Raw genomic sequence first — 16,845 nt, 5'->3', positions numbered from 1 at the left:
AATTGAGGCATCTTTAGATATCCTTTTAATTTCTCCAGTTTCTAAATTGTTTTTTAATCATATTTTTATTGTGGAATATAACATATAAACATAGAAGTGATAACTTTCCAAGTGTAATTTAACAAGTAGTTAGAGAGCAAATTTCAAAAAATATTATATGTTAGAGTTCCTAAATTGTGCCTTTTTTTGACTCTGATTATCTAGGTTGATTTGGTTCAGTTCTTGGCTTTTGTACCATTCCTTATTCACTGTTCTTCCCTTCTAGGACAGCTCTTATTACCAACCTCACTGACTCCCCTGGCTTTGGACCAGCTGGTGTCATCATTCAGACACTTGTTATTGGCTTCAGACTCAGCCATATCTTCCAGTTTCTACCCAACCCTTGCTGAATGCTTGTGATTTGATATTACTGATGACTTGGATGGAAATGCTGATGGTGTATAAATCAAATTTGTGGATGACATAAAGCCAGGAGGATAGCTAATATGTTGGATGACAGAATTAGGATGACGATTTCCATAAAATGGAACAAAGAACTGAAACGAACAAGGTAAAATGTAGCTAAATGGAGTTTTAAAAATCTACTGCAGAAGCACAGAATGGGGAAGTCATGAATCCCTTCTGCTACGTATGGAAGTGGCATAAAGTTTAAGCTGACTACATTTCATATGAGTCACTGGAGTGGTGCAGTAAGTGAGGCTGCCAAAAAGCCTTAATGTGACCTTAATCTACATTAGTAGACAAAGTACATTGTTCATAGATGATCCCATTTTACTCCACCAGTAGTATCTGGAATATCAGGTTCCATTGTAGGTAACACACTTCAAGGAAGACAAAGACAATCTCGAGTATATACACCTTCACCTCCCATTGTAATCTGGTTTCTATTTTACCAAGGTACTGGTGACTTCTTTGTGAGCCAATGGACACAGTTCATTCCTTATTATACTTGACATCTCTGCAGCATTTGACATATTGATTACTTTCTCCTTCTTTATGTGATCTTCTCTGTTAGCTTCTCTTACTTTTCCTACTACTTTTCTGATCATGATTTTTTTTCCACCTACTCCACCAATGAGAGGACATTCCCTGTTTTGGAACCCACTTTTCTACTATAGATTCTCCAGTGGACAGTCTCTCCACTCCCATGGCTTCAACTACCAAAAATACGTCATTGTTATATCTAGCATTGATTTTTTTGTGCTCTTGTCCTATATATCCAATTTTTTAATGAAAATACATGATCAATAAATGCCCAGAAAACATGTAGGTCTCCAAGTGGAGTGATAAAATTCCAAAGGGAGATCATTAATAGGTAAAACAAAGGTCCAGTGGAGATTTCATGGAATCTCGAAGCCCCTGAAGATAAAATGTAATCATTTATGCACTGGTTTCACCAGAATTGCATTCTGGGAAGAGACATTTTCTTGAAGGAATGAGTTTATATGGCCTTCTCTAAGGTGGTTTCAGAGAAAGAAAACGAAGTTTAGTGAGACCCACCTTTAGAAACCAGAATAGTGGGCTGATAAACAGCATTTTCCTTTTACCTTCTCAAGAGGAGTGAATTTTACATTTTAAATAATTTTTATAGTTTTTAAATTATTTTTATCTCACTTATCTCCCCATAGTGCTTGGAAGCAAAAGCTTTACTATAAAAAAGAACAGCTTTTTTCTTTCCTTTGAAGACAACAATGATGGAAGGAAGTGACAAGAAGATGCCCTACTCTGGGTCAGGTTTAGGGAGAGAAGATCAAGGAAAAGAGTGCTAGATTGTGAGGAAGAGGCTATTGAGGGAAAGAAGACAACTTTTTGAGCTGCCTGCTTCAAAGAATAATGGAAAACACAAGGAACTAGTTTATACCTGAGTCATACAAAGACCCAACATAGGAACTCAAAGCCATGTCACATGGTTATAAAGATTTGGGAATATTTTGCCTGGAGAAAGGAAGTCTCAGTTGTGTGCAGATGTTTGAAGTCTGTTATGAGGTAAAGGGCTTAAAATGTTGTAAATAGTCTTGAAGGCAGAACTGGACCCATGGCTTGGAGATGCTGGTGGAGGAGGAGAGGAAAATGGGAGGGTAACATTTTTCTCACTAACCATTAAAACTGTCTGAAACTTGGCAGCGGAGACCCTTTTCCTGCACAGGATGTTTGCCCACTATCTGCAGGCTGTCTGCTGCTGCAGATAAGGACTGTGCCATTGGAAATTTCATTACAATGAAGTGCCAATCTCACCACACTGTATAATTACAGAAAAGACTTTTGGAAACTGCTGTGCTTTCAACTTTTGTACATGAGCAGTAGATACAGAACTGTATTTGTGAGTGTTCTTAAGTTTTTAAATATTCACTTGGTCCAAGGAAAGTTTATACTTTTTGTAACACTGTGATGGTCTCGTGTCCTTGGAAAGCAACTAATCATCCTGGATGCCTTGCGTTTCTTTTTAGGAGAACTTGATATGCTTCTGTTCCCAGTTGAGAATGCACCGTGTAGGGTGAAGTGATTCCGAAAGAAACCTGTGTGCTGCTTTGCTAGTTACTCCCAGGAGGCTTATGATGTTTGTAGGTCGGAAAGCCCATGTCTAAAACAGCGCTCCTTCCTCAAATTCCTGGGGCTTTGTAAACTTGACCCTTCGTCCCCTCATAATCCTCTGCTCTTGTTTTGGTCTCGTGGAGGCTGGTTTTGTAGCCCCGCTTGAAGAACTCTTGTCAACACTTACGCTTCATCCCTCTTTCCTTCTAGTGCAGTATGAGAGGTTGAGTTGAAGGAGAAAACTTTACAACAGAACTGACTTGTAGAATGCTTTGTACTCCTAAGTTACTATACACAAGCAGAATAGATCTTGTTTAAAAATTGGGGCAATTGATTTGAAAACCAACAAACCAGCTGTAATTTATACATTTGAATTTATTATAAAGCCTTAGCTTAAGTTAAGAATTTGAGAACTTCTTTAGCCTTTAGCAACCTAAGTCATATGCAGATCACGATGCGTTAATACTTTGAGGCTCCCTGTAACAGAGGGACCCAGTTCCCTCAGTTCATTAAAGAATGAAGTAAAATCACTGTTTAAATCTTAAAAGATGTTTCTTTCTCCTTAGTCTGTGTAAATACCCCCCTCCAGCTTTTCTTTGTGTTGGTATCTGTGGGATACAGTGAAGTCCAGTGGAAAGCAAACATTATGTGACCTCCGGTTATTCTTTTTCTGTAAGAATACTGACTTTCTGGAGTAATTAGTATGTCATTATTGTAAACGATCGCTTTGTGAAACATGCAGATGATGCCACCTATGCAGCCTTGTTTGATTTATTTCCTCTGGTTTGTACTGTTATTAAAAGCATATTGTATTATGGAACTATTCAGCTATTTTAAATATAAAGATGTATTGTTTCCGTAATGTAGAAGTAAGGAATATATTTAGGGAGTAGATGCATTCCTTGGAAAGTTCTGCTTTGGCAAACTGACAGAGTCTAAATAATTAGCAAATATTGCATTCAATCAATGGGACATCCTTAAAAAGACACTTAAAATGGAAACGGTTCTCCAAAGGTATAAAATTTGAACTTGTTCAGCTGTAGATATGTCACCAGTACTTCCCCCATTACTTGAAATTCTTACCTTCAGCTCTTAAGAGGTTTTAATTTATAACTGACTTCAGATGAGCAGTTTTGCTCCTGGCTTTGGTCCGGGGGCCATCAGTGTGTTGGAAACGCAAGGTGGCTCACGCACACGGGACTGCCGGATTACACCCGGTGCCTCCCGGGTGGCCACGCTCGCTTGCTCTCCCTGCTGCTGGTCAGCTACCCGCGGAGCTCACGCTGCTGTCAGGGACTCTCCCAGAAGTGCCTGACGATGTACGGAGACACGAGAACAATTCTTGCTGTTGTATAAAGCCGTAAATGTACATAAACTATGAAAAAAAAACTGTCAAAACGGAATGAACTTCTTTGGGAGTTAGTGAGCTCCTCATATCTGTAGGTGACCATTTTGGGGGGATGTAAGCACTACAAAAGCATTTGCCCTGGATGCACTGTAGGGTATCTTACCACCCTTAGTCTATGATTCTATGAATATATTGAGCATCTCTACCTGCAGGGGAAAATTCCTGTCCTCCAAAGCTAGTTATGAGTCAAAACACCAGAGAAAACACAGGGAAAACCATTTACAATTTCTTGTGAAACAAAATTAAATGCTAAATTCAATGTTGGCAGCAATAATAATATGAAAGAAATTCAGAGAAAGGAGGAGGCTTGAGATGATGCTGGAAACAGAACATGGGTCCTTATGTGTCCTACATGTGGTGCAGATGGGTGGAGAAAGAACATTCTTGGTGAAATGGCATAGCACAAAAGGTAGAATAAAATTTTATCAGCCTCAAAAACAGACCCAACCAACCTTCTTTTACATTTTTAAAGAAAATCATAGGTTACTAAGCAGAACAATATTCTACTGAGAAGACTGGAATGGCAAAATATGTTGATACAAAGTGCATTTAAAAATGTTACATCCGGGGAGGCATATTTTAACAGGTAATGGAGACGGGTGAAGAACGTTTACAAATCAAGTACCTAAGAGTTACAAAGAATAAAGAATACTAACTAGGTAGGATAAAGGTTTTAAGTAAGATTTATATGTATATAGTAATTTAGTAGCATGAAATTGAGTTCTTCACTAATTTTTTGTTTTGTTTTTGGTTGGTTTTATTTTACTTTTGAGAAGCGAAAAGAGCTTTTCTTCAAAAGTGTATGTTTATAGTTATTTCTCAAGGACTGTAAACTTTTCTGAATACTATGATTGTTTGCTATATAACAATCTATTCTATAAAGCATCTGTTATCAGCATGTTTGTTACAGAAACTGTGCTTGTCTATCTGAAGTTATAAACTATGTTGGTCACAGGTTAAATTTTCTCACTCGCCTTAAGATAATTAACATATTGACTGTGACCACTTATCTTGTTAAAATTAACCTAAACAATATATGAACAATGTAAATTCTGTTACTAAGTTACAAAAACTTCTCTTTTAAACCTTTCTTCTTGCAAAATTTATAAGGCTTTAAAAATGATTTCTGTGTTAGAATAATGTTCAAAACCAATGCAAAAATCAAGAATAATCAATAGATCAAAGGCTGGGAGTCGAGAAAACAATGTTCTGTTCACCTAATGATGAGTCTGGCTAGAGTGGTGAAAAGGCATTAGGGAAGCATGTCAGTGAAAAAGTTGGGTGTGAACATTTAACAGGAGTATGTCTGAACACTGGTGAGGTAGACTAATCACATTGATGGCCCCAGTTACCGGCTTCCTTGGACTCATGCCCAGCGCAAGGTGACTTTGCAGAGCCTCCCATCCCTTGAACTGTGGCCAGCTTCAGGACTTGCTTTGGTCAATAGAAAGTGGCAGAAGGGATGGTGCAACTGGTCTGAGCCCAGGTCCCAAGAAGCTTTGTTCTTCTATTCTCTCTCTCTCAGGACCTTGCTTCTGCCACAGGAGTAAGTCTGGGCTAGTCTGCTGAAGGATGAGAGACCACATAACTGGAGCCCAGTCCTCCCAGCTGTGCCTAAGTTATACCAACATACAGCCAGCCAACTCCCAACATGTTGAGAGTCAGCCAAGATCCATTGACCACCTGATGGCTGACCTGTAATCTTGCAACCAATAATAATTGCTTACTATTTTTTTTCATTTTTTTCATTTTCCTTCCATTTCTTTTTTAAAATTTATCTTATTTTTTATTAAATACAATTTTATTGAGATATATTCACACACCATACAATCCATCCAAAGTCCCTACTATTTTAAGCCACTGAGTTTTGGAGTTCTTTTGTTTTGTAGTGATTCCTAAATAGTACACCTGGCTCAACTAGTTATTAGCTGTAACTAGTTGTTACTAGCTGTTAGTTATTAGTGTAAAATTCAGGAAGTTGCTTAACTTCTCTGAGCCTCATTTTATTCATGTGTGTAAATGCCTATTATACAGTATCTTATTTAATCCTCACAACAACTTTGTGAGGTGAAAGTCATTCTCATTTTATAAACAAATTCCCACAAGATTAAGTGATTAGCCCAAGGTCACACGGTGAGTTGACAGACGTACAACTTTCTCAAAGGACCTCAAGGAAATTAAACCAAGTTTATAAGAAAAAAGTGGACAATTCCAAAGCATGATTTGAAAGGTGGAGAGGCTCATTTAAAATAAAAAAGAAGTGTTTCCCTTAAGTTGAATAATTGAAATTTTCAGTACAGGTATAATAACTCACAAGTCTAAAAGTAGTGAGGGCAGGGTCTGATGGTTTCGTTCACCACTCTATTCTCAGGGCCCACTACAATCCCCAGGACATAGTAGATACCAATAAAATTTTTTTGAAAAAAAATGAATTCATGAATGAATCGTGACTGGATGCTGATGCAATGGAAAACACCACCTATTCTAAGGGCTGAAAACAAACAAACAAAACTCAAGGGTTCAAAACCTGAGGCATCCAACAGATACAAATTAAAATACTCTCCTCCCCCAATTTTTCTCAAACCAATGTGCAGAAAAACTCCTCCCCATGTGGTTCAGGAAGTAGCACAGAATACCATGATGGAGAGTGGGAAATTTAAGCCTTTATCAGGAGAGGCTACCCCCTTGGCTTCATAATCACCTTAGTGTCTCGTAGGAATATCCCAACACAATAAGCACCAAGTTTTCTATCCCAACCATGTCCTGTCCTAGCCTCTACTTGGAACTGCTAATACAAAGAAGGCCACACTCTTTCTCATATGCGTACCGCTTTGTGTAGAGACCAGAGGGAAAAAACACAACTAGGTCTGCAAAAGGCCTGGAATGGCATGGGATTCCTGGGTGTGTAGGGATCTTGGTAGAAATTTTCCCCAGGGTATCTGCTGGCAGCTGGATTTTGGATTTTAGTACATGTTAGGGTGGAAATAAAAGAAGATAAGAAACAAATGGCAGGCTTCAGAGGTTCAACAATCAAATTTGAAGATTTCTTGAATAGGAAAAACCTTCACTGGTGCTGCCAGAGCTATTCCTCCTCTTCTTCCATAACCACAGTTGGCTTCTCAGTCTTCTTCACCAGACTGAGCTCCCTAAAAGCAGGGATCATGTCTTCTTTCCTGCTTATTGCACTGCCAAAGAGCAGGGCTAGTCACAAGGCAGTTACTGTCAATGTACTCTCAGCCATTTGCATGTCTTGAGACTTGGATATAATTCAAGAGTGGCCTTCCCAAAACTTTTGTAGGGCCCTCAGGAAAATCCAGTGGAGGCCACTGCACTGAATACCAGGGAGTGTTTTATATGGCTATATTGCTTTTTGGGTAACTTGGTTGTGAAGCCCCTTCCCAGAGGAATGGATGTGCACAAACACAGGTCAAATTTCTCACTAAAACAGAAGTATTCTGCAGTTCTCTATCTCAAATCCTTAAGATGTACTATGGGATCACCAGCTATATCTCTACTTGTCTCCTGCATCTCAGATCAGTGATATTTGTCTATTCAACATTTATATACATTGAGCATTTGCTTTGTGCAAGGACCTATGTTCTGCTAGGGATTCGAAAACTGAAGACGGTCCCTGTCCCCAAAGGCACAGGGAAGGCAGATGGCTACATAGAGTGAGAGAGGAAGACCAGGGTGAGAGTTTGGCAAAGGGTTACTGGAGGTGGGGGTAGATGGAGAATTTGTCCTGAATTTTTCCTTACAGGAAAAGTGGGAATTGGCCAGTTGGAAAAGGGAAGGTCAGATGTCCTTGGCAAAGGGAAGGATATGGCAAAGGTTGAGAGGTGTTCAAGCAGGGTGGCTTCAAGTGTGGCTGAGGAGAGAATAGCTTTAGCTGCCCCCCTCCCAAAACTTCCATCAGCCCTGTCCAAGTCACACCAAATAAACATATAATCTGAGAAAAGACTATGTGAATGAAGTTTTACATCAATCCCTTATTCCCCAATTCCAATCTAATTATTGGCCCTACTAGAAGTTTTAGTGGGGCCACTCTAGGAATGATTATTGTACTAGAAGTTTGGTATGGAAGGAGAGGAAGTGATGAAGCTCCTGCCACGCTGTGTTCCCATCACCACTAGACATGGATTTCTCTAATATTTCTTCCTCTCCTGCCTTACCCTGGTCGTATCCACCCTGAGCATGTTAAGTTTGCTGCTGTCAGGGATCAAATCCTCCGTGTTCTCCTCTGTTTCTCCAGCACACATCAGAGTGCCAGCATAAAACAGGCACACAATCATTGTTTTGTGGATACAAGAATCTACAGATGAATGAGCAACTGAGGATTTTGGTGCGTAAATACTGTTTTTTTTATAACTACAGAAAGAAAGAATGTTTTACTCAATGTGACCCAATCAAGATAAATTTAAATTTGAACAGCAATTCAATTATGTCAAGAGTAAGTGCCAACTGCTGTAATATGGACTTGATCCAATTCCTAGAGAAATAGCATATGTATTATCAAAGCATAATTACACCTGACATTAAGTGGCTTCCCTGAGGAGTCCCCTCCTGACAACAAAAAAGTAAAAAGTTCCATAATATGGCAACCATGACTCACCTTTTCATCTCTGATGACTGATCCTCCCAACTCAGGCATGACATTTACTTAAAAGATGAAACCAACCCCCTTCCAAATAAATATGACATCTGGACAGCTCTTCAAGGATGAACATTTTATTGGAATATAGGCACTTGACAGAGTAAATACGTGGTTACAAAGTGGTTTCAGTTTATTTGCTTTTATATAGTGATCAGAAAAAAACAATTTATATATAGTGTACATTTTTTTCTTAAGATCGCAGACTACAAAAAGCAAGTCCCCAACCCTTTTGTTTGCAATAAAGTAAGAAGGCACATGTCAAATTTTTAGCTTGTGAAACTATTATTGTTTAATTCAGTGATGTCCCTCCCTTCCCTACACAAGTGCTATGTAGCACTTTTTTAATAATGAATTTTAAAATTTTAATGAATTTAAAAAACTGACTTAAACCACTTTTGTCAGGGAGAATTGTGAAGTCCTTTGAAATCACTGGCTTCAATCTGGAGGATTACAAAACCAGAATTGAGAATATCTTTAATATAGGAGGTCAGGCCTAAAGACCTACAGTTCTTCACACTCAGCCTCTTTATAAAACATTTGACCAAAACGGCATCTTTTCCCTGTGGGTTCCAAAACCCTTCCTTTGAAAAGAGAGTCTACTCTGCATAAGGAGGGCACTCTGATCCCTGTTCCAATCCACAAAGGAGAAAATGACAAGCCGATTTTTTCAAGGAAAATACCTTTTCTTTGCAAAAGGTCAATAGTAACATGAGTTTAAAGTCACTGAGTTTTTGCCCGAAACCATGTCTTGAGGCTTTATATGTTTCTAATGGATTCACCACAGCAGAGACCCCCAGAGCAGCATGCAGAATCTTTCCATGATGCTCATTTAGACCCCAGACCCACAATAACCTTGCTCCATCCTGGAAAACAATGAAGCAACACATACGACTCCATATTAAAAGCAAGACAAACTCATGGTAAGTCAGATTTTTCCATTCAACATATTAAGATGAATTAAAGAATATTTAAAATGCACTTTAGCTTACTACCCATTTTGAAATGGGACAACTATTTTTGTTTATTCTCCTGAACCTGTCTTTTGTGAAATATGTACCGAAAACTCTTCATCCATGTTCTTGAGTACTTCCTCCCACTTAGAGCCTAATCCCCTCTAGCCTATAAGACAAATAAAGGAAGGGCACTGGTGTTCATCCACCCAATGCAGTGAAATATGTTCTCTTGTAGGGCTGGAAAAATCTCTCAGCTTTGTGGGGGCGGGGGTGAGAAGCCCTGAGGTGAGCACAGGGAGGAAGGCGGGAGGCTCTGGAGTTGGAGGAGGGCACCCCAGGTTGGGACCTCTCACCAGCTGAGACTCTCCCAGAGAAGGGCAGACTTTGATGGGGCTGGCACTCCTTCCCTTACTGGGCAACGCACCTGGCCATCTGTCCCATGGACTTTGGACGAGTCACCAAGGGCAGAAAGCCCAATTAAAAACATTTCCCTGCCTGACAGCAAGCCCCAAACAGCCCCAGCACAGCTGTGTAGCGGGTGTTCAGCTCCCACACTTTCTGAGCAGCCTGACACTTTCCAGTTCCCGTGCTAGGCAGCAGGGTATTAAAGTGACTTGAGGAGGCAGGAAGCCATTCTTCAAGGTTGTATATTTCTAGCAAGAAGCACATATGACTAAAATCTAGTTCCTGTCCTTGAAGACAGGATCCCCTTGGAGAGACATCCTGGGAGAGACAGGAAGCAAACATAATTTCAGTACTCCATGCAAAGTGCAGGATATATGGGCCAATTCCAGATACTGCAGGGACCCAGGGGAGAAGTGGCCTCTGCCTCCTTTACCTATGAAGAGATCCTTCACAGACCTAAAGATGTAAGCACTTTATAAAAGTTAAAACAATTCAGTATGAGAGTATAATGATACTGATCATTTTTCATCCTTTATGACTCAGAAATCCAAGAAATTCTTCATGGGAGGGGTGGAGTGGGAGGCATTTTAATTTCTTGTTAAATAGTTAAACTGTGGGACAAACTGTCTAAAGTGATACAACTTAATTGCTGAAGATCAAAATAAACTCTTGGGAATTATGCTGGGATCTAATATTAAAACCTGTGGAAGGAAACTTCAAAATGCAGTACTTGGGATTGAAGCTCTTAGGAAATAATCTGCATTTTATTTTGTTTTGTTTTCTGAAGGACAATAGAACAAATCTTTTTTAAGCTTTTGCAATTAAGACCATTTGACCTTTAACCTTAACGGTTATAGGTCATGATCCATTTAGAAATGTATTTATATTTGTCTCTATTTCCACTAAAGCATTTTCTCCAGGAGAAAGGGATAGAGTCTTTTTCACCACAGCATCTCCAGCACCTGGTATATAATAGGAATTCAATTAATTTGCTGAACAACTGAACCAATGATTTCCACTTTTGGTAACATTTTTCAAACTTGATGGTCTACACCTTAGCTTTTGTCTTTATTCATGTTACCTTCTGGGAAAGAATCAAGACTGCTTCAACGGACAGACAGAAAACTGTCACAGTTTGAAAACTGGCATTTTCTTTTCTTCTTGATTGAATTCACTTGGGCCTTTTAATTTATACTAGACAAACTGCCTCATCTTGTTTTTTTAAAATTGCTATGCCTAATATAGTAGATAGCAGACAGTGGCTGCTCAAATAATATTTGTTTAATTGGCAGGCTTTAAGCTCAATAATTTAGCTAAGCTTTTTCTCTGCACAGTCTAGGGCTAATTTGGAATGCTTTCAGGCTTAAATATGCCAGTGAAATTTTCTTACCTCATCTGACTTTCTCCAAAAGGTGATTAATTAATAAGAATCAACAAGATTAATTAACAAGAAGTTGAGAGCAGAATTATTAACAGGCCCAGACAGTTCCACAGACCTCTGCTTTTCTCTCCAGTTCTGCTTCCTCTGAACCTTAGCAGGCATGATTGGCTCTGAGAGCTGCACACTGCAGGGTGCCTGGTGCTCACAAACTACCCTTTCCTGTAGCCTACCTGTGAATGAATGCTGATATCTGCAGAGACGGGGAGGCTGGTACAGTAGAGGGTGAAGCTGGATTTACCATATACCTCTGTATTCTTACAAAAAACCTGAAAAGCCTTAAAGTGCATTAGAAGATTGCACCACTGAAACATGCAGTGTATTGAAAAACGTGTTCCTACTGTTTTCTGTCTTAACTGCAACACCACTCCCTCCTTCTAACACTCTCAGCTTGCCTCTAACCCCAAACACCTCATTGTCTTTGTAGTTCCTATTAAAGCATTAAAGCAATAATTCATGGTAGAACGGTTCAATTACACAAAGGTTTGGCTCTGTGCTCACACCCTGTGCACTTTGCCTTTGGCTTTATTATCCAAATTAAGGAAATACTTAATAATTTTTTCTCCTGGAAGGTCTTGCATGCAGTCCCTAAGTGCACCCCTTATCACCCTTTGACTGACCTTATTCAAAAAGAGACTTTTGCCAACCAGTCCTTTTCACATCTCTGAGGGCTGCTCTGGGGAGCTCTCCTGACAATCTTCTCTCTCCCTCACATCATCTTCGTGTGAATCTAGGATATCGGTGTTTGGAGTATTTTCAACCACCCACTGACACTCATGAACACCGGCAGCCTCAATCTTGGCTGTACCCATGCTGGTACGAGCCGGGGCCATGCTACTATTCCCTTCTGCCGCTTCTTGTTCCACCGAAACCTGGCTCTCACGAGGGCAGCCGTGATCAGAACTGAGCAGGCCATCCTCCGGGGCCACCGCCTCGTCCTCCACAGAGCACATGACCCCACCCTCTTCGCCATCCAGGTTGGCAGCCCTCCCTGCCAGCCCCGGCTCAGGGGGCTCCCCCTCCTCCACCGGCTCATCCTCCTCACCCGGCTCACCGGTGGGGTCCAGGCGACTGGCCCCCTCGGTGAGCCCTCCGCAGGCTGGCTGGGAGGCAGGGCTGCTGGCTTCTGGAAATCCCTCCACCTCCCTCCTGCTGGCCTCTGGGGAGGGAGGATGGGCCTCCCGCTCACCGCCCTCACTTTCTTCACGGTGATTCTGATGGGAGGCAGGAGCCTGGTTGGCCGCTGTGTCGATCTGGGTGTTTTCCTCTTCGTTTTCATTTTCTTGGGACAAAAGGGTCTCCTCACTTGCATCTTTTTCGATCATGAGGGCAGACTCCACTGGCACTTCAACAGCCACTGTCAACAATTTTCTGAGTTCCTTCAAAGAGCCTGAGGCAGAGATGGCTTCTGGGTCTCCACAGGCAGCTCCCTCTTCCTCAGGAATCTCTTCCAACTCCAGTTCTGACTTCTGTGTGCCCAGGGGTCCTGCCTCGTCCTCTGCAGCCACAAGATTCACGGGGTCTTCGATGCTTGAAATAATCAGCTGCCCGTCCCCACCTGGAGGAGGGCTGGGCACAGAGAAAGAAGTGCTTTCTTCCTCGGCCAGCGGAGTAGGAACCCCAGGCTGCTTCTCTTCCTCTGACTCCTGGAATACTTCGTTACTCGGGCTCTCACTATCTGGGACTCCTGGCAGAATGCCGGAGGCTCTCCTGGCAGGGCTGGCCTGGTTTGACCCTGCGGGAGTTTTCAGATCAGTTAAGCTGGACACACTTTCACTGGGCAAGGCCATGTTGTCTTCAAATAAGTTGTGTTTCTTCAGGATTGCAGCTTCCTTTATCACTGAGAGATGCCAGAAAACAAAACATGACATTACCACTCTGCTGTGACCAACCTGCATATTCAGATTTTATACAGAAACCAATTTCCACTCTCAGCCTTCCTAGCTATCCAAATCTCTCAATTTCGAGTAACAGCTTACATCCACCCTCTTTCATGTAACCTTCCCTGACCACTGAAACCTACAAACTCTTCATACTTTGAACCTCTGTAGCATTGATTCATTAACTCACTCATTCATTTATTCAGCCAGCAAATATCTGCTCAGCATCTGCTACGGGCCAGGCACTGGGAAGCCGAAGAGAAATAAAATAAGATATGGCCTTTGCTTTCAAAGACCTCACAGTCTAGAATATTATCATCTGCATAAACATGGAGGCCCCCGTGACATTTTATTAGCTGCTACTATGTGTGGCTTCAGTTTGTCTTCCCAGACTGCAACTCTTCCAGAGCAGGGGAGGGTCTGATACTTCTCTGCTTCTCCCTGCAGGGTCTAGAAGATCCTGAGTGTGTGACAGGTACTCAGTACCCAGTATGCCGATAAGAGAGCCTGGTTGATCCATGGCGCCCATAATGAAGACCTAGGTTCATCTAGTTCAGCCCCCAGGCCATGGGAAAGCAAGAATAGCAACAACAGCAGCTGACATTTGGACCACAGGCCTTTGCTTACGTCTTTGCAGGTTGTACACTGCCCAACAACACCACATCCGAGGGGGTGCCATTCATATCGCAGACAGCATGGATTTGCATATTCAGTATAGTAATTTTCAGGCAGTTGGCAGTAGAGCGTCCTATTCTAACAAAATCAGAATACTATGACTATTTTCTGAGAGAGGGCAATAAGAGTCTGGAGAAGGGTGCCTTTTTCTAATTTGCCTCACAGTGCTGTAGAGGTGGGCAGTGGCCCTAAGTGAGAAGTGAGCCCTTCCTTTGTGCAGATAATGTGCTGACCCCTTATAGTCCTTATCTCATTGGATCCCCTGAGATAAGTTACTGTGAACTGGGGCCTGTGCTTGGCCAGTTTTCTTTGTGGAGGGGCTTCCCTATGGAGCCCAGATGTGCCTGTGGTCGAAGTCTGATGGGTGGCCCTCATCAGCATATTGTGTTCCTTTCCACATTCCTATCCCAAGCAAGGCCTGAACCCACAGGACAGCGGGTGCAAGAGTCCTAACAAGGCTGGCTTCAGTGCCCTGTGTCTTTTTCTGTCCAGCTGAGTGGAGGTGAGGAATGTGTTCAGCGAGTGGCTGGTGAGCCCTGCTGCTGCACTCACTTCCTCCTGGCTCTGGAAGAGGTCGTGAGCCTGTTTGTAACAAGAGCCTCTTTGCCCTTGTTCTGTCCTTTGACCTTGTTCTGTCTGGAACAGCAGGAGGAAGACAGCTCTTCATCTGAGTCCCAGATCTACTACTTACCTACTGAGTAATACTAGGCCTGATCCCTCAATTTTCTCATTTGTAAGATGAAGCTTAAAATTCTCCTCTCACACATTTCTTATTTGTATTAAAAGGAAAAATAACATCTGAAGGGCCAGCATAGTACATGCTCGATCAATGCTAGCCTCCTTCCCTCTTTCCCTTCCTCTCCTTGCCTTCTCCCCAGCACCTTAGTGTCAATCTCCTCTCCCCCTTCCACATCTGTTGATATAAACCTATTTGGCCCATCTGAGTCCCATTTCAGGGGCTCCCTCTATATGGAGTTCCCTCCAGCACCGGGTAAACCTTCCTTACCCTTCAGAGTTTCATCAAGGAGGATCTGATGTAAAATCTCCTCGTAGACATTTTCAACCTGGATCATACTGGTATGATCTGCAAAGATGAACTGCTCATATTTCTGAAGCTCCTGGGGCACGAGATAAGGAGATAAAGAGAAAAAGGCATGTGATGGCTGTTTTGGAAGGAGATGTGGGGATCACTTCCACTCACGATCCCCTCCTTGGAGTGCAGGGGGGGAGGGCAATGTTGGAACACATGCAAGAGATGTTTAAACGACAACTTAATTCAATTTCTCGTGTTCCCTTTGATCCAACTCAGTGTGCTAAGCACCATGGAGAACCTCAACGCATCTCCTATAATCTGTCCACAAACTTCGGCCATTACAGTTCTTCCCATTCCCCGGGCACAATTCCTTGCACTTGGCACATGTTCTGTGCACCTTCATGGGGGAAGATGACTGGAGAATTTGATCATCTCAAGAGGCCAGGAGACCTGGCTTCTCTTCCCCACTTTTTTCATCATAACCAAAATGTTTACTTGTTCCTTTTTAAAATTTCCAACAGTACTTTATTAAGGTCTAAACTACAAACAATAAGATGCACAAATTTTAAAAGAACAGATTGATAACTTTAAATATATGCATGTATTTATGTAACAATCACCCCGATCAAGAAGAGAGAACATTTCCATCACCCCTCCAAGGATCCCCCATGCCCTTCCCTAGTCTACGGCTTCGGAGAGACAAGCACTCTTCTGATTTCTATTACAATAGTTTTGGCTTAGTCTGGAATTTTAAATAAATGGAATCATATATTCTTTTGTGTCTGTTTTTGAGATTCATATGTGTTATCAGTAGCACATTCCTTTTTATTGATAAATAACATTTATTATATGGATAAATCAAAATCGTTTAATCATTCTTCACTGAGATTTTCTTCACTTTCTGGCTGTTATGAGTAAACTGCCATGAACGTTCTTGTACATGTTTTTTTCATGGATTTAAGGACATTTATCTTAGTATATATCTAGGAGTGAGATTCCTGGGTCACAGGGTAGGAGTCTGTTTAACCTTATTAGAATGGACCCCTTTTCAGGTTGGGAGAATCAGTTTGGGAATCAAGAACTCTTCAGAAACATTTTCCTCTTTCCCTCCAATTGGCTCTGACACTTTAGACAGTCCGGGAATGAGGCAAGAGCCCCGACCTTCCCTGCTTTCTAAGGGTTTCCAAATGGTTTGTTTTGTTATCAGCATGAGGACAGGTAGGGATCAAAATATACCAAATCATATCCCAGTGATTAATTCAGCAATCCTTGTACCTGACGGTGCTGGGGGAGGCTCCCTGCTTGTGACTTTGGAGAGCCGGGGCTTAGCAGCGGGATTTTATGCCTTTGGTCTGAAGGGATAGGATTTACAGCAAAGATATCAGAAGCCACCACATTCAGGCAACCCTCAGTTCTAGGACTTGGGGGAGTTATAGCCCAGACCACATCAGGGCAGACAGTAATGCTTTTACTAGCATTGACTTCAGCATCAATGACCCCAGAGGGTCCAGGAGACATGACTGACATAAAGACAAGTACCGTATGGAAAGGGCACTGCCCAGGAGACTGCACACTGCCCTGGCCTAGCTGTGTGGCCCTGGGTGAGCCACTGCAGTGCTCTGTGTCTCATCTTTGTCTCCTCAGGGTCATGGGCTTGTGCCTGGAGCACCCTTTCATCTTCCCTAAGTGGCCTCCTGCTCCTTTTCCGCTCTGATTAACTGTTATTTATCCTGCAGGACTGGGTCAGAGAATGACTCTGGGAAGTCCTCCCTGGCCCCATGGCAGAGCTGGCCCCTGGGAACTCTGGCCATCGTTCTTCCCCAAATGGCGACCATTGTGCTCATCACGCAGCATGATAACAGCCTGT

General features: G+C 42.0%; 1 protein-coding gene across 1 annotated transcript in view; it reads right to left on the bottom strand.

Moving 5' to 3' along the window:
* Positions 1–8,652: 8,652 nt before the first annotated feature.
* The window catches only part of NIBAN1 (niban apoptosis regulator 1), a 161,668-nt gene continuing 153,475 nt past the window's right edge, over positions 8,653–16,845 (bottom strand). The window contains exons 13-14 of the mRNA XM_037825176.1: positions 14,952–15,063; positions 8,653–13,230 (exon numbers count right to left, since the gene is read on the bottom strand). Coding sequence (XP_037681104.1) covers positions 12,047–13,230; positions 14,952–15,063 — 1,296 coding nt within the window. The 3' untranslated portion in view covers positions 8,653–12,046. The remainder of the gene's footprint in view (positions 13,231–14,951; positions 15,064–16,845) is intronic.

The sequence above is a fragment of the Choloepus didactylus genome, chromosome 2, assembly GCF_015220235.1.
Source record: "Choloepus didactylus isolate mChoDid1 chromosome 2, mChoDid1.pri, whole genome shotgun sequence".
Taxonomy (NCBI): Eukaryota; Metazoa; Chordata; class Mammalia; order Pilosa; family Megalonychidae; genus Choloepus; species Choloepus didactylus.
The sequence above is the reverse complement of the archived record's forward strand: the minus strand, read 5'-3'. Positions and strand labels throughout refer to the sequence as shown.